Source organism: Miniopterus schreibersii, assembly GCF_964146895.1.
Source record: "Miniopterus schreibersii genome assembly, chromosome: X".
In the NCBI taxonomy this organism is placed as follows: Eukaryota; Metazoa; Chordata; class Mammalia; order Chiroptera; family Miniopteridae; genus Miniopterus; species Miniopterus schreibersii.
This window is the reverse complement of record NC_138104.1, coordinates 19,629,053-19,655,496: the sequence shown is the minus strand read 5'-3', so window position 1 is coordinate 19,655,496 and position 26,444 is coordinate 19,629,053. Positions and strand designations below refer to the sequence as shown.

Sequence of the window (26,444 nt, the reverse complement as noted above, 5' to 3'; positions counted from 1 at the left end):
AACCCACTGTATGGGAGAACATATTCACCCATGATACATTGGATACGTGGTTAATTTCCAAAATATACAAAGAACTCATACAACTCAACACCAGGAAGACAAACAATCCAATTCAAAAATGGGCAAAGGACCTGAATAAACACTTCTCCAAATGGACATACAGATGGCCAACAAACATGAAAAAAATTCTCAAAGTCATTAATCATCAGAGGTGCAAATTACAACTACAATGAGGTATCACCTCACACCTGCCAAAATGGCTACCATCAATAAATCAATAAACAACAAGTGCTGGCTAGGACATGGAGAAAAGGGAAACTTTGTGTACTGCTGGTGGGACTGCAGACTGGTGTAGAAATTAAAAATGGAACTGCCATTTGATCCAGCAATCTCACTTCTGTGAATATATCCTGAGAATCCCAAAACACCAATCAGAAAGAATATATGCACCCCAATGTTCATAGCAGCATTATTTACAATAGCTAAGATCTGGAAACAGCTCAATTGCCCACCAGTAGATAAGTGGATAAAAAAACTGTAGGACATTTACACAATGGAATACTATGCAACTGCAAAAAAGAAGGATCTGTTACCCTTTGTGGCAGCACGGAGGGGACTGGAGAGTATTATGCTAAGCAAAATAAGCCAGTCAGAGCAATACAAATATCACATGATCTAACTTATATGTGGAATCTAATGATCAAAATAAACTGACAAACAAAATAGGTCCAGAGACATGGATGCATAGAACAGACTGACAGATCTCAGAGGGGAGGAGGGTGGGAGTCACAAGAAGAGATTAAGCAAAGAACATACATGCATAGCTCATGGATACAGACAACAGTGCAGTGAAGGCCTGTAGTAGGGCATGCATTAGGTAGAGGGGAGTAAATGGGGGACATCTGTAATACTGTCAACAATAAGAAAGAAAAAAAGAAAAATAGAGATGAAGGAAATAAACACAATCAGAAATGAAAGAAGAAAAGTAGCAGCTGACACCATAGAAATACAAAGGATTATAAGAAAATATTATGAACTGGACAATCTGGAAGAAATGAATAGATTCCTAGAAACATATAATCTTGCAAAACTAAATCAAGAAGAAACAGAAAATCTGTGCAGACTTATTACAATGAATGAAAACGAAGCAGGAGATCCAAGATGGCAGCAGATTGAGTGGAAGCTACAATGACACTCTCCTAGGACCAAACTGGAATTACAACTAAAATATCCTGAAAAATCAACTGCAACTGAAGACTAGCTGGAGAGAACCCTCATAACCAAGGACAAAAAGTGGAGACTGCACAAAGACTCATAGGAAGTGTGGAGGAGCGAGGGCTGAATGGGCTCCCGCAGGCAGTAGCTGAAGGTCCAGAGGGATATCTCAGCTGTAGGTGGTTCCCACAGAGGACTCTGGGGCCTAAACCCCAACATGGGCTTCCTAGCCCAGAGCACCAGAACTGAGAAAGGTGCCCACATAACAGCTGGCTGTGAAAAGCAGAGAGGTTTCTCTCTGCCAGAGACAACTGGAAAGGCAGGCACCCTCTTAAAGGACCCATGCACAAAGTTTTGTGTGCAGCCACTCACCTTGGGCTTCAGGGGAGGGAGGGCAGAGTGGATTAGAGCTGTGTGAGGAGAGTCCATAGATACTGGCCAGGGGAATAGAGCTCAAAGGCCAGCCATCTGGATTCCTGTGCTGAGTCATTCCCCCTGTATGGCACAGGACATCTTTCTCAGGAAGACATTTACCTTCCAAGCAGCTTCTGCCTGAGGGGGAAACAATTGCCCCACCCTGCTGGAAAACCTCTCACTCCACCCTGTAGAGTTTCTACAGCCTGAGGCTCATCAAAAACTGATAACAATCAGTCCCTAGGTGCTCTGAGTCTTTTCCTGATATGCTTCTGGACCCAGGGCTTGGAAAAGCAGACCTTGGTGCACATCTTGGGCCTGTCTAAACACACCCAGCCCCAGCAGAGGGAACCACAAGCTGTGGAGTGCGGAAAATTTCAAACAGGGTACTCAAGGTCAGTCACAAACAGCATCTGACATTGGCCTACACCAGAGACCATTCAAAAGACTGGGAATCCTAGTAGAACTACCTAATACATAGAAACAAATCCAAACAGGCAGCCAAAATGGGGAGACAAAGAAACAAGCCCCAAATGAAAAACCAAAGAATTATCCAAAAGAAGAGATAAATGAAATAGAGATAAGAAATCTATCAGATATAGAGTTCAGAATATTGATCATAAGGATGCTCAACAGCATGAGAAAAGAAATGGAAACTATGAAGGAAATTAAGAATGATGTAGTAGGAAAAAAAAATTGGAAGGAATAAACAGCAGATTAGGGGAAGCTGAGGATCAGATGCGCAAATGAGAAATCAGAGAAGAAAAAAAGCACTCAATCAGAGAACCAAAAAGAAAAAACAATTGAAAAACAACACAGTTTAAGGGAGCTGTGGGAAAACAAGAAACATAACAATATTTGGATCATAGGAGTTCCAGGAGATCTAGAAAGTAAGCAAGGGTTAGAGAACCTGTTTGAAGAAATAATGGCAGAAAACATCCCTAACCTGGTCAATGAAAAAGTCACACAAGTACAAGATGGTCAGAGAGTCCTAAACAAGAAGAACCCAAAGAGGCCCACATCCGGACACATCATAATTAAAATGCCAAAAATCTAAGACAAAGAGAAAATCTTAAAGGCAGCAAGAGAAAAGCAATCTGTTACCTACAAAGGAGATCCAATAAGGCTGTCAGCTGATTTCTCATCAGAAGCTCTACAGGCCAGAAGGAAATGGCATGACGTATTCAAGGTAATGCAAAACAAGGATCTGAAACCAAGACTACTCTATCCAGCAAGGCTATCATTCAAAATAGATGGTGAAATATAGAGCTTCCTAGACAAAAAAAAAGGCTAAAGGAATTTATTACCACCAAACCAGCATTGCAAGAAATGTTAAAGGGACTGCTGTAATAAGTTGAAATAGAGAGAATGAGAAACATAGGCATAAAGAAATAAAATGGCAATAGATAAGTACTTATCAATAATAACCTTAAATATAAATGGATTAAATGCTCCAATCAAAGGACAATGGATAAGAAAACAAGACCCAAATAGATGCCGTCTTCAAGAGACCTGGCTCAGAACAAAAGACTCACACAGGCTGGAAAAAAAAGAAAAAGAAAAACTTCTGGAGGACTTTAAAGGAGAGATCAACAGCAATATATAGTAGGGATTTTAACACCCCACTGACTTCACTGGATAGACCTTCCAGACAAAAAATCAACAAGGAAACAGTGATTCTAAATGACACACTAGATCAAATGGATCTAATTGACATTTACGGAACATTTCATCCCAAAGCTGCAGAATAGGCATTCTCAAGTGCACATGGGACATTCTCAAAGATAGACCACATGATAGGACAAAAAACAATTCTTTACAAATTCAAGAAGATTGAAATCATATCAAGCATCTTCTCAAACATTTACACCATGGAATACTATGCAGGTATAAAAAAGAAGGATCCCTTACCGTATGAGACAGCATGGTGGGACCTGGAGACTATTATGCTGGGTGAAATAAACCAGTCAGAGAAAGACAAGTATCACACAATCTTACTCATGTGGAATCTAATGAATAAAATAAACTGATGAACAAAATAGATCCAGATACACAGAAGCATGGAACAGACTGATGAATCTCAGAGGGACAGCAGGCATGGGTGGGTGAGTGGGGAGAGGTTAACCTAAGAACTTATATGCATACATAGCATAACCTATGGACACAGACAATAGTGTAGTGAAGGCCTGGGGGAAGGGGTGCAGGGGGGAGGGGGATCAGTGGAGGAAAAAGGGGGCAACTGTAATACTTTCAACAATAAAGATAAATTTTTAAAAAAAGAAAATGAAGCAGTTATGAAAAATTTCAAGCAAACAGGTTTTGGACTGGATGACTTGACAGGTGAATTTTACCAAACATTCAAACAACATCTATCCTTCTCAAACCTCATCCTTAAACTATTTAATCAACTGATATTTGGCTAATAAGGTCCCCTGGCGAGCCATACACATATTAATGAATCACTGTCCTAGGGTATAATTTTAATTACTACTTCTAAGCTATATAGCATTACTTCATATTTTTTTGTTTTAGAGGTGACTGAGATATTTGAACAGTTTAAGAAAATTCAATTTGCTATTTGAAAAATCTATGTATTTACATATGTACATACCAAATCTATTTCTCACTTATTTATGTAGGTACTTGATGCATATTAATGGAAAACAGTAAAAAATGAATTTTTTTCCTAATCTTAAATAGCTGTGTAATCAAAATTATGTATTTTATAATCTAAGAAAATAGTATGCAATAATTTCCTTAGAATTTTTAAAAGATCACATGTTAAAGAAACTTCTAACCAATTTTGGTAACTATTAAAGGATTCGATCAACAACTTTCCATCTTAAACTACTGATGCCAGAATTCTTGTAACTCCTAAACTCTGGTTTTCCAATGTAGTAAGATTCTCCTTTGCTAAAACAGCTGGAACCTTGCATTTTATACACACACACACACACACACACCCCTACTTGTGGAAAATCTAAGCTATTTAAACACCATAAGCACATGAACTTTTAAAAAATGTTTTAAAATGCAGGAGTAGAAATGATCACACCTTAAGGTACAAAAGATATCTGGGCATTTTCAGATTAATCTAATATACAGTAACATATTAAGTGGAACCCAGTCCCTTGAAGTGGTCTGGACACTGGGATAGGCTCCTGAGAACCTTAAAACCATTCCATGTAGAACATCAAAATTTAGTAAAGAAAATAACAAACCTAGAACATATTTCATAGCAGAGACCTATTAAAAAATGTTAAGTACCTTTTGTAAAGACCTTGAAGCATCACTTAAAATAATGAACTATTTTAATACAGTAAACTGATATTAACATGAAGCTTGAACTACCACAAAGTCTTATTACTCAAGTTGGTCACTGGACCAGCAGGATCAGCATCTAAAGATAATTCAAAATTCTGTGATGAACTTAGAATAGTTTTCAAACAAATTTAATGCCAAATATTTGCTTACACAAGTAATCCTTTAAATCTGAGACTTTAGAGTAACTATAAAACAGGGGCAATATTATCTTTAATAATATTTACCTGAATAACCTTCTACTTTTAGGATGAATAACAATTTTAAATAAATAAATCATTTTATAAAATATGTAGATTCAAAAATTAGAATAACTTAAAAATAAAAGATTAATTTTTTAATCAAATAACTTAAGGGTAATTCAATCATATACCTCACATTAAAATCTGTAATAAAAATAATCACAATTTGACCTATCCTACTTTTATTAAACTGTTTATGTTATATAAAGAATCTATCTTAAATAAAGGTGACATTATTTTGAAAAGTTATCCTAGGGAACTACTGCCTTTGAAAGAAAACATTACCTACTGAAAATAACATGATATAAAAGAATCTAGATGCTTAAAAAACTTACTTTGAATATCCTGTGGAAGTCTATTTTTCCATACCACAGAACATAGACACAAGCTATCAAATACCTACAAAAAATTGATGCTGTTATGTTGAGAAAAGTAGAGAGACAGAAAAGAAATATCAGATTAAGTTTTTCATTCAATTTTATTTATCCATAGTTTGCATCGGTATTATACATTTAGGGTTTCATTTATTTTTAAATGCATCAGAAAAATCAATCATGATAGATCTGTGGCCAATACAAACATTTCTGAATTCTTCAAAAAATTCTGTTAGAAAAGTCAATAAACTAGTATTCTATAAAGATAATTATTAAACAAATGGTAATGCATTTTCACTCTTTATTTCAATTCTAACTTATCCAACATCACTTCTTTCTTGTACCCTACCGGAATAAAATTTAGCAGAAGTATTCATCTATTGCATTTTTAGGGCCTAATAAAATATTTTAGTTTGATTATGTAACCCTCTTCAAATCACATATCCAATTCAAATAATGATAATCATTCTTCATTCACAACTGATAAAGTAAATATATAATAACCATAAAAATTTTACAGTTATTTGAAAACCACTAAAAAAAAAATACATCAGAGCCTTGATATAATGTGTCCTTGGGTACTGGGCTGTGAAAATGCCTTAGAGGTGGTGTTGCCTTTTGGCACTAAAGTAAATAAACGGCCATGGTATGGACTTCAGATGGACCCATCCTAAATGGAATTTTGCTTTATAGTAAAAAAATGCTACTGTGAGGTTCTGGTATACTTTCTCTTTAAAGTAATAATTAATTGACAAGTGAAATGCAGTAAGAAAATGGCCTATAATTTCACTAATATTTCAATGACATGAAACAGAAAAATATTTATAAAATAATTAACATCTAGAGTGATTATTAAGAGGAATCCTATAGCATGATAACTATGAAAGCAGTATGAATGATTGCTTTAGCTTTTAATGGTCACTTTATTTGTAACATTATCAAATTTCTACAATAAAAACTAACAACTAAAGCATTTATTTGCCATTTTTTACCTTTATTACCCAAGTTTTCACTAGGGAGATTATGTCAATGAAGTTGTTTTTTACTTTTTTAGATCCAACTGAAAAACAGTTACTAATTAGCTCAAATATTTAAAGTAATAAATTACTAATAATTTAATTTTTAAACCATATAGTCAAAAGAACCTTTAATTCTTTAAAAGCTCCAATTTGACCCTTGGGGAATGTAGAAAACACATCTGTATTCTAAAGCTAAAATTTAATTATATGGCTTCATGCCAACTGATTCAAAATATTAGTTGTTTCTAAATCAGCCCTTATTAAACCATTTGGCACAATACTTTTTGTCTTTTCTATATACCCTTTGAAACACCCAGGCCAACGTTTTTAATAAGTTGCATCCATTGTAAGAGGTAACAAGTGCAAATAATCACATACATAAGATATGATACTTGCTTGACTACTACAAAAGTAATTATACTAAGGTTCTTCTATAGGAAACAAAGTTATTCATTACAGTAATGTTTTTGAAAAATTCCTGCACTACTACCAATGGAAATTTATCCACCTCTAAATTAAACAAGGACTTTATGTAACAATATACTTATGAAAAAATTTCTAGAATGGTCTGTGTTTAATTCAATATCATGTTAGTTGAGGATCCTAAGATTTACAGGATCCACAAATGGCCAAATTTCTAATAAAAACCTATTCCTCAATTGTTGTTCTTTGACTCTGAATATAACCAAAAGCAGCACAGTGATGTAATGTTCCTGAAAGTCAAGATATAAACAAAAACTTTGGCAGTTTTTTCAAAATGTCCTTGATAATTAGTACTTTGCTAGTTCTCAAAAACTTTACTGCTTTGTGTAACATTTTCAACACAGAAATAAAATACTCTTCAAACAATACATTTTAAAAGATGATTAAGTCTGCAAAATTAAATAGCATAAATTAAGCATATTAATATTGTTTTTTGACAACATGAAATAACCAATTTAAGGAAAATTGCAATGGACTAAACAAAAAAACCACAAATATCACAATGTGAGGCACATTTAAATCCTCACATATTACTGACCTTACAAAATCTACTAAAATATTTTAAAGTTTCACGGATTCCATTAGTACATAAAAAGAAATTGCAAAAATGTTTAAGACTATAAAAAAGTCATCAATTACACAGGCACTTCACATGTAAACAATCTACAGTACAACTGAAAATATTTTGGCAACAACCTATAATACTAAAAGAATTTAATATAAAGTCATAACTCTGTATTTTTCTACTCATTTATTTTCTAGAAAACTAAGACCAAAGATTAAAGAAACTGTGTATAAACTAGGATTAGAAGTGTATTAAATAACTCAAGCATAGACTTGTTTAAACCGGTAAAAAAAGATTACCTTATCCAGACATTAACCGGTATGTGTGCTATATTAAAAAATTAAACCCAATGTAGTTATAAAATTGAAATCATATTTTAAACTTAGTATCAATTTGATTTTTTAATTTAACACACTTTTCTTAAAAACTAAGGCTTGATCTATTAAAATTATTTTTGATTAGTCTTATTCATGAATTTGAGATATCTGAAATCACTTCAAATAAATGAAACTATACACTTATGACTTTTACGTGGTATATTAAGCCATAGAAAGCTGAGATGCCTTGGTTGTAGGTAATTCAAGAAGAGCCTGAACTGTGACACCAACTTTCACAAGACCTCTTTCTTCCAAAATATGATGAGGCAAACAGAGTCTTTCCTGAAAAACAAAAGAGATATGTGAACATTTGTTTTTAAATAGTGAAGTAAAGCCTTAATTAATCAAAATTGGATTTTTAAAACATACTTTCTATAAAACTTCAAGTAAAGAGCACACAATTCTAATTCATTCTAATCTAAAATGTCTGCTTTTAAAGCTAGACTTTAATGGTATGGGATTCTATTTTATGGGCTGTATTTGATCTGAGGTCCATTTGTTTCACCCAAACAAATGTTTTAAAATGAGCCTATCATGCTAAATGTTTCCTAAGCTCTCGTGCTGGAGTAGAAAGAACACTGTATCTCCAGCCAGGAGATCTAAGGGCTACGTAATCTGAAGTATTACAATTTCCTGAGACTCAAGTTTCTTCATCCCGAAGATGGAACTGCGTGAGAAAGAAACAGAGCAGTCTGTATGTGGGAACACTTTGTAAACTGTTCAGTGCTGTACAAAATTGGCCACTCTGGTTCTTTCTACCACATCTGACGTTCCATGGTCTCTGATATACGAAGCACTTCAGTACTTTTCTTGTCTTAAGGGTACTTCCCTCCAGCTTCTAGTGATGATGTGTTGCTTCTTAGCTCTAATAGTCTAAAATTTGAAAAATGACTATGGCCTCCTCTTCTAAGCACATCGTGTGTCATTTGATCTTCACAACTGTAGGAGAAAGAGGTTTAGAGAAAACTTTGCATTAGGTTTCATTAGCCCTCACTGATCCTCTTCTAATATCCTAAGGTTTTTAAAGGGTTCTGCTTTCACTCTCTTCTCATTTTACACTATATCCTCTCTTTGGTATTTCCAAAGCCTTACCAAAACGGCAAGGGTTAACGAAAAACTGCGTGCATGTGTACATCATCAAATACATTTGGTAGCTACTTTTGAAGGAACAGTGCTGTCTACTGCTTCAGTTGGGACATCCCTCGCCTCAGGAGAGTAAGCTAGTAATGGATGGAGTGGGCGGCAAACAGAGCAGCTACAGGCCCCATCTAGTCCATAACTGTGTTTTAGTTGGCTAGCACAGTGTTTTACAAATGTGTAAACATTAAGTTGTGTGTGTTTTTTAAATCTAGTGTTTCTGGAAACATTGAAAGCCTTGGCAAGATTGGACCCTTAGTCCCGAAAAATAACTATATCCTCGACCCTGATTACTTTCAAAAATATACTTTCTTCCAAGGTCTCTCTGTTGAGCTCCAGATACAAATGTCAACTTGATACAGTCAAATGGATGCCCAACAGACATATCGAAATCAATGTGTCCATAACAGAACTACTTCCTCACTAAATTAACTTGTTCTTCTGTATTCTATACCCAAGTCAGTAATATACTGTTTAATCTCTCTCAACATAAACCTGGGAATCATAATAGTCTTCTTTCTTCCTTCCTTCCTCCAATAACCCATTCACCAAATACTACTGTAATATTCCATTTATCAAGAGTTCTCAAAGCTTTTTTATCTCCATTTTCACTGCAACATTAGTTGCCCTCCTAACACTTTGCTTATTTATTAAAATAACCACTGAAGTATATATTAGAAAACAGGTTTCAAATCAATGATTTTAACTCTCACCTTAGAAAGTAGAAAAGAGCACATTAAACCAATGGCAAGAAGAAAGACAGAAATAATAGGGAGGAAAACATTAAAATAAACAGAAAATAACAGGAAAAAAGTCAATGAAACCAAATGTTAGTTCATTCAGATTTTTTTAAAAAAATCAATAAGCCTTTAGCTAGGTTAATCAGGAAAATAAGAAAATATATATGTTACCAATATCAGAAATAAGAAAAATAACACCAGAAGAGATTCTATAAATACTAAAATGATAAATAACTTTATAATAAGTTTGGCAAACTAGATGAAATGGACAAAATCCTTGAAAGACAGAGTATACCAAAGCTCATGCAAAAAGAAATAAATTTGATCATGGGCCTAAATGTAAAACCTAAGATTATAAAACTTCTAAAAACAAATGCAGGAGAAAATATTTGTGACTTTGATTTATGCAAAGATTTCTTTGGTTTGACACCATGATAAACTTTAAGTCAAAAATATGTAAAACCGTTCTTTGAAAGATACTACAATAAGAATTAAAAGACAAGCCAAAGACTGGGAGACAATGTTTGTAAATCATATATCTGATAAAGCCTTTCTACATGATTTATAAAGAAATCTCAAACTCAATGATAAGAAAACCCAATTAAAAAACTGACAAAAGATTATAATAGACATTTCATAAAAGAATCCATGCAAATGGCAAATAAGCCCTTGAAAATTTGATTAACATCATTAGTCTTTAGGCAAATGCAAAGTAAAACCATATTGGCAAACCAGTACATTCCTATTACAATGGCTAAAATTGAAAAGACAAAAAACAAAAAAACCACTGACCATATTGAATGTTGCTGAGGATATGAAGGAACTAGAACTCATACACTCCTGACAGAAATGTTAAATTGTACAGCCACTTCAGAAAATAGTTTTGTACTTTCTTTTTTGTTTATTTTGGGGTGACACTGGTTAAGAATACTTTATAGGTTTCAAGTATACATTTCTATGATACATCATCTGTATATTGCATTGTGTACCCACCAACCAAAGTAAAATCTTCTTCCATCACCATTTATTTGACCCCCTTTACCCTTCACTGCCCACCACCTCCCTTCCTCCTGGTTACCCCCATACTGTTGTCTGTGTTTATAAATTTTTGTTTGTTTTTCTTGTTTGTTCACTAGTTGATTTCAGTTTCATATCCCACATATGACTGAAACCATATGGTTCTTGACTTTTCCTGTCTGACTTATTTCACTTAGCATGACATTCTCAAGATCCATCCAAGTTGTCGCAAATGGCAGTAGTTCATCTCTTCTTATGGCCGAGTAGTATTCCATTGTGTATATGCACCACATCTTCTTTAATCATCTATTGAAAGACACTTTGGTTGTTTCCATGTCTTGGCCACTGTGAATAATGCTGCAATGAACACAGGGGTGCATACATCTGCGAATAAATGTCTTCAAATATTTCAGGTAGATACCCAGAAGAGGGGTTGCTGGGTCATATGGCAATTCTTTTCTTTTTTTAAAATATATTTTTATTGATTTTTAGGGAGAGAGGAAGGAAGAGGAATAGAGAGAGAGAAACATCAATGATCAGCTGCCTCCTGCATGCTCCCTACTGAGGATCAAGCCCAAAACCTGGGCATGTGCCCTGACGGGAATCAAACCATGACCGATTGGTTCATGGGTCAACGCTCAACCACTGACTCACACCTGCCAGGCTGGCAACTCTATTCTTAATATTTTGAGGAAACTCCATACTGTTTTCCATAGTGGCTGTACCAGTTTACATTCCCATCAGCAGTGAATGAGGGTGCCTTTTTCTCCACAACCTCTCCAACACTTGATATTAACCTGTCTTGTTGATTATAGCCATTCTAACAGGTGTGAGGTGGTATCTCATTGTAGTTTTATGTGCATTTCCCTAATAGCTAGTGAAGTTGAGCATATTTCATGTATCTGTTGGCCATTTGTATGTCTTCTTGGGAGAAGTGTCTGTCCAGGTCTTCTGACCATTTGACCATTTTTTAACTGGATTTTTTATTTGCTTGGTGTTGAGTGGTATGAGTTCTTTATATATTGTACTTTCTTATGTTAAGATTACACCTACCATATGTTCCAGTCATTCCAATCCTAGGTTCCTAGATATTTACCCAAAATTAAAGAATGCCCAATAAATTCAATAAAAAGGGGGGAAAAAGCATATATCCAAAGAACATAAATGTTCATAGATGCCTTATTTGTAGTAATTCCTAAAACTGGAAATAATTGAAATGGCCATCAACAAGTCAATGGACCAACAAACTGGTGTATTCATACAATGAAATACTACGCAGCAATAAAAAGGAACGGCTTATTTATACATGCAACAGTGTGGAGTCTTAAAATAATTACACTGAGTGGAAGAAGCCAGAAAAATCCATACATATTGTATCATTCCATTTATGGACAACCCTAGATAGAAAAGGCAAACTAAACTGTAACAACAGCAGATTAGTGGTTGCCTGGGGCAAGGAAGGATTGCAAAGGGCCACAAGGTAACTTTTGGGGATAATGTACATGTTCATTATCTTGACTTTGGTAAAGTTCTCATGGTATATGCATATGTCAAAACTTATCAAATTGTACATTTTGTTTATGTGCATTTTATTGTCTGTCAATTGTACCTAACAAAGCTGTTAAAAATACAAAAATATTCTAAAACACACACAAATTAAAGAACTGACTAAGTATTACCATTTATAAGTCAGGAAACAAATGGAAGCTAAAAATAGAACTCTTTCCTCACTGCCAGTAGCTACAGAGTTTAGAAAATGGGAGTTTTGACTGACTCCTCCATAGCCCACCCTCCTTATGTTGAGGATGGGTAGGGCACAAACACTGCCCTAGAACACGCTGGAGAGAGAAGACAAGAGTACGCTAAGGAGAACAGTTTTTGTAAGGCCTTCCCATTGACCCTCCTTGCCAAATGTATCACAAGGGTGTCTGTGGTATGGTGGACTGTCTTTTCTTTCATGTAAAAGAATAGAGTATCCAAGTTAAGAGGGTGGGTTCTGGAGTTAGACTACCTGGGTTCATAGCATGGCTCCAATATTTATTAAAGGGGTGACCTTGGACAAGTTCCCTAACCTCTCTGTGCCTCAGTTTCTTCCTTAGTAAAACGCATTCATTCAACAGATGTTCATAGATAACTCCTCCCTCAAAATGGAAAAACAGAAAAATGTATATAATACAATATTATTAGGGGGGAAAAACCTTCCTAATTTTTCTATTTTCTCACTAAGAAATTAAGAGTACAAAAAAAAGAGCTAAAATTAAAATGGTTAAGAATTAAAAATTTATATCATCATGTCAGCCATAGAGAAAAGATATTAGAAGAGAACAGCATACAGTTTCCAAATTACACAGCAAGTCAACTGGTTCTCTCTATATAAATTATATTTATTCGCTTGAGAAAAGAGGTTAAAATGGAATCTGAAGACCAGACTATTATGAATGACACACTGGTGAAAAGATAGCTTAACAAGCCCAACTCACTATATAAGCATATCAAATCAACACATACATCTTAAACTTATGCAATGTTATATGTCAATTATGTCTCAATAAAAAATAATTTTAAAAAATTTAAATTTCAAAAAACACAACTAGGTTGTGATCGGCTAACAATGTCATTTCCTCTCAAAAGTCAGTCATGCTGACATCAGGTTTATCAGGTTTTCCACACAACAGTATTTTGATTATTCATTTTCATTATATATTTACGATATAGCTTTGTTAGCTTTACAGTACTGCAACTATTACGTGAAACATAAGCCAATTCCTACAAATTTCAGACAAAGTCTGTCCAGTGAGAAATTTTCATAGTATGTTACTAAGATTTCCAACTAGGCATTTTAAGTAAAGTTTAAAACACTGTTCACCTTGAATGTAAATCTAATCAGGGTCTGTCTGTCCATGGATTTATTGTGCAATTAAGGATTCCAAATGTCCTCCAGCAGGAAAAATGATAGCAGTGATGATCAAAACCAAGTTGTAATATGGCTTCTAAGTTATGTTTATTCAATGAGGTGTACGATGACTCAATTTTCCCATATATGTGGCTGTTTTCTAAATGACTTTCAAAGCAGCTTAAAAACATTCATTAGAGAGCTGCTATAGTTAAAGCTGGAACTCAGTAGAAGGTACCAATGGAAGGTAATCATTTTCGTGTTCAAAAAGCATCCTTCATTCATGTTGCGAAGAATAAGAGTTCTGGTATACATGTAGCAAATTAATATCAAAATAATTATTTTGTTAGAAAAATGACAATTACCTGTGAGACCCCCAACTTTTTACAAGCATCAAGAAAATTTTCAACATTTCTTCGGCATTTTGCCATGCTCAGTTTAGGCTGTAAAGTAAGAAAAACAGGTATATCTTCAGGCATATTTATACAGAAATTAATCAAAATTAATATTATTTAAAGACAGTTTCAATAGGCTCTATTTTCCTTTAGAGATCTTACAAACTGTAGACAAAACTTACCACCGCTGGTGATGGCACATGAATACTAGCTACGGAGCGTGGCCTTATATGATTGGCTAGATGGCAAAGAACAACCCCATCCATCAGCGCAGCTCCAATGTCATCAGGCAAAATTACTTTTAACTTGGATTCGAGATTCTATAAAGAAATAGGTATAAATCATAGATATTCTACCTAAATATGTTACATATTTATATTTATACTTACATTACAAATCATGATATCATCCAAAAATTTAAAGAGCACTGAAAATAAAACCCATATACACTGTTAATTTTCCAAGGTCAACCCATTTCTACCAAGCAGATCTGAAAGGTCAGTCTGGCTTACACTGCGAAGTTGTCGTATTTGCTCACGTTCTTCCCGTAAATGTTCCATCTTTCTTCTCATTGTAAATCCAGGATCTGCTGCCCCATATTCCTGGCGAGATGAGCGGCTAAAGGCTATAAAAACAGAAATTTCCTAGCTTATTACAAAGCTAATTTCCAACCACTGGTAGGAAAAGAGGCATGATAAAGAGAATCAATACAGAACTACAGAAAACGCTATTACTTAGTAATATATTCTAAATAGTTTTTACAGAACATGATTAAAATCTACTTATCTGCATAATTGAAAGCAACAGGGAAGACAAATGTAATGATTTCTACCACCTATATGTGTTCTTATTTAAACATACATTTTCAAAAACTTATGATCCAGGTTAAAAATTATTAAACATAAATCAGCCTTTATTATCTTTAAAAAAAAAGGAAATTATTCTTGAAGGTCAATACAGTTATTCAGGAATAGAAACTATAATTCAATACCTTGCCAAGTAACATGGATCCATTTTCTTTTGGGCTTGCCAAATGCGAAAAGATCCCTTTTTAAAACCACAATATAATGGAGTGCTATAATTTCAAACAATGTTTGGTCTGCTGGTAGAGTGGTCATTCTAATAGCAGTCACAGTAGAGTAGAAATAAGACTGCAGTATATCTAAGGCAAAAAGCTGAGGTTTCAGGAGCTTGAAGGTAAAGAGGAAGAAAGAAATGGGGAATGGGAATTGAAAAGACAAATAAGGTTAAGAGAAAATTACTTTTAGGAGAGGGGAAAGAATCTATGTGTACTTAAGACTATGGACTCAAATCCCATTAAGCTTAGAAACTCTAGTTTCATATATAACCAATAAATTTTATTTGCAGAATATATATTTACCTGATCTTGGCTTCAAGCCAAAAGGGCCATGTGAAAAACCATCAGTTCTATCATATTCCTAAAAACAGAAAACAAATAAAACCTCTTTTCTTTCAAAATAATTAAGGTAGTTATTCATATCCATTCCAATTTTGAGAAATATTTTTTTCCAATGATTAGTGAAGTAGAGAAAGGTAAACTGCATTTCAATCCAAATTGATAATTTCACTTTTAAAAAAGGTGTAGAAATATTTGCTAGACCTGATTACATAAGCCTTTAAATACTTCTCTCACAGTGTAAGTAAAATTAAAAAGAAAATCATTGAAGTGAATAAAATAAGTAGATATTACTTTTGAGTAAATAACAAATAAAAGTCTCCCCCAAAATGAAGTAAAGTTCAATGAAAAGATAAGTGAAATTAGCAACATTTACTCAGTATCTACCACGGACTTGACACTTAGTGGATAATATGAGGCAAAGCCACACATTCATACTAATAGGAGCTGCAGAATGATAAATTATTATGTCTTCTACTTGAATGCACGTTGCTTCAAAGTGCTTTCACACAGGTATATGCTGTGGAAAGATTTCTGGCATATTTTTTAAAATCTGAGCTTGGAGTCAGAAAGCTTAGGCTAAATCTTAAGCAAGACATTTAATTTCTCTGTGACTTTCTTCATCTTTAAAATGGGGTGTTGTGAAGATTAACTGAGATAACTAAAAGAAAGTAGTTTGTAAATGTCAGGTGGTAAGATAATGTAATTTTAGCAGCATCTTAATTAATCTGTGCAGCAACTGTGAAGTATATAGAGTATGGGTTTCAGTCACTTCTCCACCATTTATCGACTGGAGTCTTTGGTTGAAGTTATCAGTCTCTTCAGCTGTGAAATGATGAGGCTAATATCCAGCTCACAGGACTGCTCTTAGGTTCAAATGTACAGGCAAGTCTTTGCTAGGAGTAAAGTACTATACCAATTTTTTAAATCATTTTCCTCTCACAGATGAAACTGAAGCAATCAGAGTTCTGTTGATTCTCTGAATTTTCTGCTGATTAACATGTGATATAGAGTTCAAGCTGAACGTCAGTTGAACTATCAAAACACATGCTCACCGCCAGGCCGGGCGTGGCTCAAGCCACTGAGCATCGACCTAGGATCCAGGAGATGGAGGTTCGATTCCCAGTCAGGGCACATGCCCAGGTTGTGGGCTCGATCCCCAGTCAGGGGCTTACAGGAGGCAGCCGATCAATGACTCTCTCATCACCGATGTTTCTATTTCTCCCTCCCTCCCCCCTCTCTCTGAAATCAGTAAAGATATATTTAAAAAACAAAAACAAAAAAAACGCCACATGCTCACCAACCTATGCATCCACAAGCCTCAGTTTGTCTTCATTCTTTTGGTAAAATGTTATGAATTCCCAGACAAAAATTTTACTTATCCAAAAGCAAGCAAAATGTATTATATAAATAACGTAATTTACTTGAGAAAACTGGCACTAATACTCTCCCTGTGAGCACTGGTCATAAAATCACAAAGCAATTAGGCAAATAATTAGTCACTTAATATGCTTACATTTGTTATAACTGAAAGTAAAGGACTTACAAAAGCATATGACAAAGACTAATTTTAGGATATCCTAATTTAAATTATTTTCCAAAAGAGTGTAAATCATTTTTCTTGCCATATCATTTAGAAACATGTTTATAAGACTAATGTAAGACTAATGTCCAACTCTATTTAAAAGTTCTACAATGCAACTCATCTAAAACAACAAACAACCCTAGCTTTTAAAAATATTTAACACTAACTATATAAAATGAAATACTATCTAATTAACCAAAGTTATATGGTGAATTTGGATCATCCAAATATTTAGACAAAGTCTTGAATTCACCAAATGAATGCATAATCACTTACTTACTAATGCCAATACACTTTGAGAATACTAAATAAGGTAATCTGAAGTACAAGAGATACTGTTTGGAATTTTTGAAACTTATCTCTTGTAAAGCAATAGGCTTAACTAAATTAGAAAAACCAATCATTCAAACCACCAGATTATTTCATTGAGATCTCACAAACTCTCAATTACCCCTTCTCCACAGTACCCTCCTCTCCAGTTTAAGATGCTAGGAAATGTGTATCCTCCTGTCGATAGGAACAACCCACTGCAGGGATGTTTCTCGTGGAAAAAGGAAGTTTCTCTTGCATTGCTTTCAGACCCAATTGGTTATGAGAAAAACCAAAGGACACTGTACAATGCTGAAGTACTCTGTTTGCAAATTTAAAATTTTAAAGCTGTTTCTATTATTTATTTTAAAATATGGATTAATTATACAACATAAAAATTATATAAATCGAATGCTTTTCTGTGATCCATAGGCATTTCCCAATGGGTAATTTGTTATATTTATTATGAACATTTGTACAAAAATATGGTGGTGTTCTTAGAATTCTTTATAGGCTAAGTTTGTACAAATCAACCTATGTGGCTTTCTAAATATGGATGAATAAATTACATTTGTAAAAAAAAGATGAGGTTAGAGAGAAGAGAAAGAAAGAAATTTATGTAAACATATAAAAACAGAACTTGTACCTCAGATGATACTGGAGATTGTGGTGACATATTAGCATTATCACTGTCTTGCTAAAATATAAAAATAAAAAGATGAAAATGAAATTAAAACATGAATGATGATTCAGACATATAAAAAGAAAACTGAAAATTGTTTTGATCAACTGCTAAGGAAAGAATCTGGAAAATACCATCTACCACCTCCTACTCAAAGTGTGGTCTGTGAACCAGCAGCATCAGCATCCTCTGAGAACTTGTGAGAAAGGCAGAATCTCAGGCCTCCCCTAGACCTACTTAATTAGAATCTGTATTTCAATAAGATCTCCAGGTGACTCATAAGCACTTAAAAGCTTTAGAAGTACTATCTACTCACATCAAATATTTTCCTATAAATTTATTTCCTTTAAATATCACAAAAGAAAAACCTTTTCATATTTCTTAGAAAAGATCCATGTTAAGATTAATTTCTGATGGGAAACTGCAATAATATGTTACAATCTAAGGCAGGTACCTGGAGGCATGCAAAAATTCCATCACCTCAAATAAAAACATTTACCTGGAAAACATGTGCAGCTAATATAGGCTTAGAAATAATTACAAAGAATTTAATTGCATAAAATAATATCAAGTAGTCCATGTTTTTTAAACGACTACTATCAACCAAATACAAAAATCTTACCATTTAATCTTGAATGTGCATACCACACAGGACATTTATTCACCATTCAACAAATGATTACTGACTACCTACTATGTGTCAGATACTGTGCTATACATTAGAAATACTAAAATTTAGTAAAATATCTTCCACTCAAGGATCTCTCGGTCTAGAGGGGAAAGAGATTCATTTATACAGGCAATACAACCTTCTCAGAAAAATGATAGGGCTTTAAATGGCATATTATGAGGCACAGATAAGGCACTTGGAGAAATGGTTGAGAAAAGCAAATTTCCTGAGAAACTAAAAAAAAACTGAAGTGTTTACCAGAAAAAGAAGGGAACAGCATTCCAAGATAAGAGGACAAAACAAAGGCACAGAAGCAATGAATGAAGAGTGCAGAAAACTTTTGAGCAGTTCCCTATTGCTGGAGAGGAAGGTGAAAGGAGGGCAAATCGGGATTTGAGGCTGATAAGGTAAGCAGGGGTTTGATTAAGGACTTAGAATTTACCCTCTAAGTGATGGGGAGACATTGAAGCTTTCTAAGCAAGGGAATGGCCTGATCATATTTATGTTCTTTGAAACAATCATTGTGGCTGCAGGAAGAATGGATTGGAATAAGGGAGGGATGAGCAAGGATGCTACTGCAGGAGTACAGGCAAGAAACAATGAGGGCCTGTGCCAGGACAAGAAGAGCATATATATGCAGGTGGGGATGTATTCAAAATATTTCAGTATCAAAAAAAAAAAAGTAGGTCTTGGTAACTGATTAGATATTGAGGCAGGCAGGACCAAAGTGGATATAAAATATAAAGGGACAAGGAGAAAAGCCAAGCTGAACTACAACTCAGGGTTCAGCAAATGTTTTCTGTGTGATTCCATTTCATAAAATTAAAGGAGGTTTCAGAAGCCCTGCCAAGAACCAACATCAAATTAACTACCAATACCTCCAAACAAAATACACAAAGCTTAAGTATTTAAGGTGATGAGATGATCATTTGAAAAATTCTAGGCTGCTGCATAGCTTAAAATGGTGATGTAAAAAATTTACAGTAATGCACCAACTGTAGAAATCTAATTTTAAATGTAAAATAGTACACAGAATTTGTGGAAAGAGATTAATAAATTCCAAACAAATCTCAATTGACTACCAGGCTGTTTTAGGAAGAGGAAAGATGTGAAAGTGTAAAAATTTTAAATTCGTGAATTACAGATTCAAGAAGAATGTTAAAATTCTAAAATTTGAACTATTGGAAATTCTGTTACCAATAAAAGCATACAGAAATTACATGATGAAATTAATTATTATATGATGATGCTCAGTTTTTATTATTGGAGAAAACCTAGGCATTAAATCAATAATGAAGACACTGAAAGATGGGTTGCATTTTACTCTGATTGAGCCAATTACATAGGAAAAGGAAATATTTTAAGTAATTGATGATATTACCCTCTTTTCTCACCTCATCATTTTCGTTGCCGCTGGAACTCTTCCTTGACGCTTTATACTGAAAAAGAGTTAAAACATGTACTTTATTTTTCCTTGAACACAGAAGTTCTCTACTAGTAAATTACGTGAGGTTTGTCCATATTTTGCTATTTTATTAAAGTATCCAATACTAAGTTTAATTACATAACCAGTTTAAATAGTCCTATTATTTACCAATAGCTAACACATACAGTACTTTCTATGCGCAAGGCACTGTTTTAAGTACTTTACATATATCAAGTAACGATTCTTCCCTAAACCAACCCATTTTCCATTCATTCAGTTTTGCAATCTGAGGGTTGTCTTAAGTCTTCCTTTTTCTTATTCTGCTCTATCCAATGTCATCAAGTCACTTGTTTTTGTTACCCCAGACTTACCTCTGAATTCTCACAACTATCACCCTATCTAGGGCCCCATTATCTCATACTTAGTCTGTAATCTCACCAATCAAAAATGTCATCTATTAAGAACCTACTGATTTCAGGTAAAATAAACACCCCACTATATTAAATGTATATATTGACTATACAATAATAGTAATAGTGAAAATAGCTAACTCTATGTTAGCACTTACCATATATATATGTGTGTGTGTGTATATATATATATATATATATATATATATATATATATATATACATACACACATACACACACCAGGCACTGACTGAAATGTCTTACATGTCAGGCACTGATTGATGTGTGTTACATTTATTAACCCATTTAATTTTTGTAACAACTCTAAGGTAAATACTATTATCTCCATTTTATACTTAGGCACAGAGGTAATATGCTCAATATCAAAAAATGCTAGTTTGTGAAAAAGTGCTCCTCAGACTCAAGGATATACACCATTAGTGTTCTTACTTCTGATTCCTCCTCACTACAAATAATCTTGCAAATCAGTGGTAGATTAACCTCCAAACTCTACCTGCAACTCATGGCTCTCCTGGTGAAAAACCTACTAACTTCTTTAACTTTTGGATTATGTCCAAATTACTTTGCCTGGCATTCAAGGTTGTATTTAGTGGCCTTGTTTACTTATGTAGCTTCATCTTCCATAATTCTTTGAAAAACACATAACCTACCTGGTAGCTCAACCACAAACTGGGGGCTGAGCAATATTAGGGGTTACAAATCCAAAACTTAAGTTCCTCCACTGTCTCTCCTGTGATTTAAGAGAAGTATCACTAATCTATCAGGGTGCTTGCTCTTTCCAGCTGATCCCAGACACAGTTTCAATATGCTTTCAATCCAATGTTCCGGACTGCCAATGAATGGAGTTTGCATGTGTGAATAAAACTATTTGCTATCACTAGGCATGATCCCTGCTTATGGCACTTATTCTTGGTTTTATTCTACTTAACAAAAGAGTGACATTTGAACAGCAGACCACAGTATTCCAAGATGGCATCAGTCATACCAACAAAGAAGAAGAAACTCATGGATGTCAAAATAAGGGAGCTGACTCGGGATTTTACCCCTACAGGCACTGTTGGAGTATTTCTAAGAGATTACTACCTATTGATATTTACAAGAAGTATGTCAGTATGAAGAAAGGGAGCATCATGGAGTTTCTATCATGCTGGCAGCTTAGGTACTTTTCCACTACTGCCTTTCTTACAAAGAACTCAACAGTGAGCATCTACTCAAGTATCACTGAAGAGAGCCCAGTGTTGAGGGCACAGTCTGCGGTCATGACCATGACCTTCTTTGCCAGGCACCCCTGATCTTTGCTAAATGCTTTCATATTCTAATTGAGAATTAACACCCAATAATAGATGATTGGTACCAAAAAAACCCCCAAACAAAACAAAATTACATTTAAGTGAATGATAAGCTAATATTTCTTAAGTGCATACTCTGTGGCAAGTGCTATTCTAAGCACTTTAGATTAAATCATTCAATAGTAATAACAATCCTGTAAAAAAAGATACTATTAGAGTCATTTACTGATTTTAAAAAAAAAAATGAGCTCAGCAAGGTTAGGTAATTCACCAAAGTCACACAGTTAGTAGATATCCCAAGTAAGGATTGGAACTCAACTGGTTTGAGTCTAGAAGCTCAGGTTCTCAACCATTATGCTATACTCCCATCTCTAAATCCTAAATAACTAGTAGGAATTTGCCAGAAAGGAAAGGGCTAATGGGACTCCCAGAAAAAAAAAAAAAGGCACAAAGGAATAGAAAAGGCTCTGCCTCTGCAGAAAAGAGTAATGGGGCTAGTGAGGGGAGTGAATTGTGACAGGAAATAAAACTTAAAGAAGTAGGTAAGTATGGCCCGTGAAGTTTTTAAGCTGCCCAAACTCTACATTATTAATCATGGGGAGCCAATAAAGAAATTTAAGTCAGGGGTCTCTCAAAAGTTGTGAAGCAAGAGAAAAGGGGACCATTAAGAAGTTATTATAGCCAATGATACTTTAATTTTTTTTTAAAAAAAGAAGTTATTGCAATTGCCCAGACAAGAAAAATGAGGATTTCAACAAAAGCCAGGGTAGCTGAGATGGAGAAGAGGTGAAGAATTGGAAAAAGGATGTTTAATTAAAATCCCACTGACCAAGCAGGTGAGGGGAACCAGAGAGGGAAAGATGAAAGGGACTGAGACATAAAGCTTAGACAATAGTGCAGACACCATCTACCATTAACAAAAATAAAAAATAGAAAGGAGGAGCATGTTCCAGGGTGAAGGGCCAGGAAAGTGAGACATGTTGAACGTGAAATATATGTAGGGCATCCAGACAATTAGAAACATAGGTCTGTAGAATATAGAAAAGGTTCATGGGATGTAAATTCAGACCCAAGTGAATATAAGAGACACCTGGAGTCATAAAAGCTTCAGAGAGACTTTTTGGAACAATAAAAAGAGGATGAGACCCTAAAGAGCAAGCAGAAGAAAAGTCAGGAGAAAAGTTAGACAAGAATATCAGAAATGTAAGAGACATTTGAGGGAAGAAAAATGGGAGGTATAAATCAAGAAAGGAATTTCAGGAAGAAAGATGTGGCCGCCACTGCCGAATGCTACACTGGGCTTTGCCGTCAGTAAGTTTCGGTGCAGCTCCAGTGGGGGGCTGTTTCAATGGGGAGGAGGAGGTGAAAGCCAGACTACAGTGGGTTAGAAATGCTGAGAAAGTGGAGACCTAGAAATGGCAAGTTAGGCCCTAAAAGAAAACAAAGATACAGCAACAGCTGAATGGGGAATCAGGAATAATGATACAGATCTGAGCTTACTTATAAGATGGAAGGTAAAGAGATTAAAAGGACATACAAGAGTGAGCGGATAACTGATAAAGGAAAGAAACAGAGGGTAATGCAGTCAAGAACTTAAAAAATGAGACTTGTATTATTGTTACTCAACTACTATTCTAATTAAAACTATCCATTATACATGAAAACTGAGAGAGATACTTAGTTTGCACTGTATATATTTAAAGGTCCTAAAACCCAAAACCTAATATATAGGTAGATTTGAAAATATTCTGTAAGTCCAACTTTTTATTAATTCAACTCAGCACTCCTTAGTTAATATTAGTCTGAATAACTGAAGTTTTATTATATCTAAATTTAAATACCACAAGAAAGGCCTGTTAAGAAACAGGTCAGTTCATCTCTGAAGCTTACATTAATTTCACAGGAAACACAGTAACTGTGCACAAACTCTGATTCAGAACAAATCAGGTTATTTCACAAGCCCAGCTGGCTTCCTTATTCCAGTATATAATTAACTATGATCATTAAAAATATATATAAATAAATATTTATCTTGGCGGTTAGCATTTAAATTAAAATATTATACTATATTTATGAAATTAGACATGTATTTTATGAGTCGTTATAATGTTTTATCACAACAGTAATGAGATACATTTGAGGGCAAATATATATAGCATTTCAGTAAATCAAATAATCCTTAAAAGTAACTTGGTAGTTATTCTAACGTTCTTTAACATTTTTTGGTTTAGAATTCAATCATCAAATGCATTTAAAATTCATGTATTATTATTCTTACAAGAAATTAAAGCTACTAATTTACATTAAAAATAATTTATCAATGAAAGGTTAGAGTTTTATTTTATTTATTTTCAAGTATGTCTTTACTGATTTCAGAGAGAGGAAGGGAGAGGGAGAGGAAGAGATAGAAACATCAATGATGAGAGTCATTGATCAGCTGCCTCCTGCACGCCCCCTGCTGGGGATGGAGCCCGAAACCCGGGCATGAGCCCTGACTAGGAATTGAACTGTGATCTCTTGGATTCTAGGTCGATGCTCAACCGCTGAGCCATGCTGGATGGGTAGATTTTCATATTTTATTGTGTCTCTTATTAAAATAATATGAATACATTTCTGTAAAAGATTTTAAATAAAGTAATGTATTTCTTAGAATAACTTTACTTTGAGAAATGCAGTGATTTTATCTTGGTAACAAGGACATTAAATTCTATTTACTAGAATAGTACATGACAGTGGCCAGGGAGTCTGAAAGAGTTAATATAACTCTCCTATAGTGATTTACTTACTCATATAATCTGACCCAATTTAATTTCTTGCTCACATAATCTGACCAATATGTTGAAACATTTTTCACTTAGTTTCAAGGACTTCCCTGAAAAACATACTACCCAAAATTAATCTTGGCAACTAAGAAGTGATAATAGAGCGACACACACACACACACACACACACACACACACACACACACACTTTCAATAAGTATAACGAATAAGAGCACCAAAATTAATCATGTAATACAACGAAACCCCACGGCTCAGTTATCTATATGCATTAGGATAAAGTTGCACAAAAGCTCTGTGTGTTTCATAACACAGCAAAGCACAAGAAGCTATCCCTGAGCGAACTCAGTGATAATTTGATATAAGTCTCTAGAGTAGTATATTTTAATATTTAATGAACTATAAATCCAGCTTAATTTCAGTAATTTATCTTATGAATAACCCTTTGGATTGTCAAAAGATAGGTAAGAGAAATTTTCTCTTTGAAAGACACTTCATAGAAATCTATGATATTTTAATCATGAAAATACTGGAAATTCTGAGTAATGGTTTGTACTTAACTCAGACAGTAGTATCTCAACTTTATAATTTTATTTTTTCATTTTAGGAAAAAATTGTTGGCATTCAATTTTTTTCAAGTGTCCTAACACTGACATCTTCTGACTACTGAGGAGAACTACATATCTCCTTAAAACATTTCCCAGTGACTGAAGCTTATCTACATACCTATTTATTAAGTATGGAAGAAATTAACAGTTGTTGAATAATGATTATGTAATGGACACTTCAAAGATTACTGCATCTGATCTCTTAGCAATTTATGAAATAGCAATATTATAGGAAGTTATGTTTAGCCCATAAAAAATAAAATACTTATCAACAAATGGTGGGATTAAACTATTTCCTAAAGGGTCACAGAGGTCTCTATTAAGACTTTATTGAGAAGTTCACCTGCATTACTGTAAAATATTTTAAAAACAATACAATTGCATTGATTTGAAGGTGTTTGTTCATTTGCTATTAGGTGATCTACATTAAGTAAACAGGCTGCAAAGCATACACTCTGGGTTCACATCATGACTCAGATGCTTATTAGCTAAGTGACCTGAAGCATATTACTTCGCCTCTCTGTACCTTAATTTCTCCTTCTGTAAAATAAAATTGATAATAATTGTACTTATTTAGTACAGTTGTTACAAAGATTACCTGAGTTGATATTTTTAAAGTACATAGTGCCTGGCACTTAGTAGGTGCTATGCAAGTGTTTTGATAAATAGACTTTGTAAGTTTTTATTATACCGGTAGATTAAATAAATATTAAAATCTCATTTATTAGTTAGCAATACTAAAATTTCCCCTACATCATCAGTCAGTCATTAAGTTTTACCTATTAACAAATTTTATTGAGTGCCTCTGTTTAAAAGCCCCATAAACTAAAAGAGGGCACTTTAAAATAAATGTCAATATGTAAATATAATTACTGTTCTCTAAAATGTTGGGATAAACAGACTTTCACCGTTACTGACCAGGATTTTGCTTAGAACGTCTTTCCCTTTTCCCTATGTATATTATTTCTTCATTATCTCTCATATTGACCAGGTAACATAAAGCTCATTAAAAAGATTTAGTAGTTATTCGTTGAAGGATGAAACTTATCACAGG

General features: G+C 34.2%; 1 protein-coding gene across 3 annotated transcripts in view; it reads right to left on the bottom strand.

The window, feature by feature from the left end:
* Positions 1-5,651: 5,651 nt before the first annotated feature.
* Positions 5,652-26,444, bottom strand: part of LRCH2 (leucine rich repeats and calponin homology domain containing 2) — an 87,338-nt gene continuing 66,545 nt past the window's right edge. For 2 of the 3 annotated variants that reach the window (XM_081125252.1, XM_081125250.1), the window contains 7 exons: positions 20,250-20,294; positions 18,150-18,200; positions 15,574-15,631; positions 14,705-14,817; positions 14,375-14,512; positions 14,163-14,240; positions 5,652-8,292 (listed from right to left, as the gene is read on the bottom strand). In XM_081125252.1, the coding sequence (XP_080981378.1) occupies positions 8,173-8,292; positions 14,163-14,240; positions 14,375-14,512; positions 14,705-14,817; positions 15,574-15,631; positions 18,150-18,200; positions 20,250-20,294 (603 nt within the window). In that variant the 3' untranslated portion in view covers positions 5,652-8,172. Of the gene's footprint in view, positions 8,293-14,162; positions 14,241-14,374; positions 14,513-14,704; positions 14,818-15,234; positions 15,383-15,573; positions 15,632-18,149; positions 18,201-20,249; positions 20,295-26,444 lie in introns of those variants that run through there. The other variant, XM_081125251.1, reaches the window with a different exon arrangement.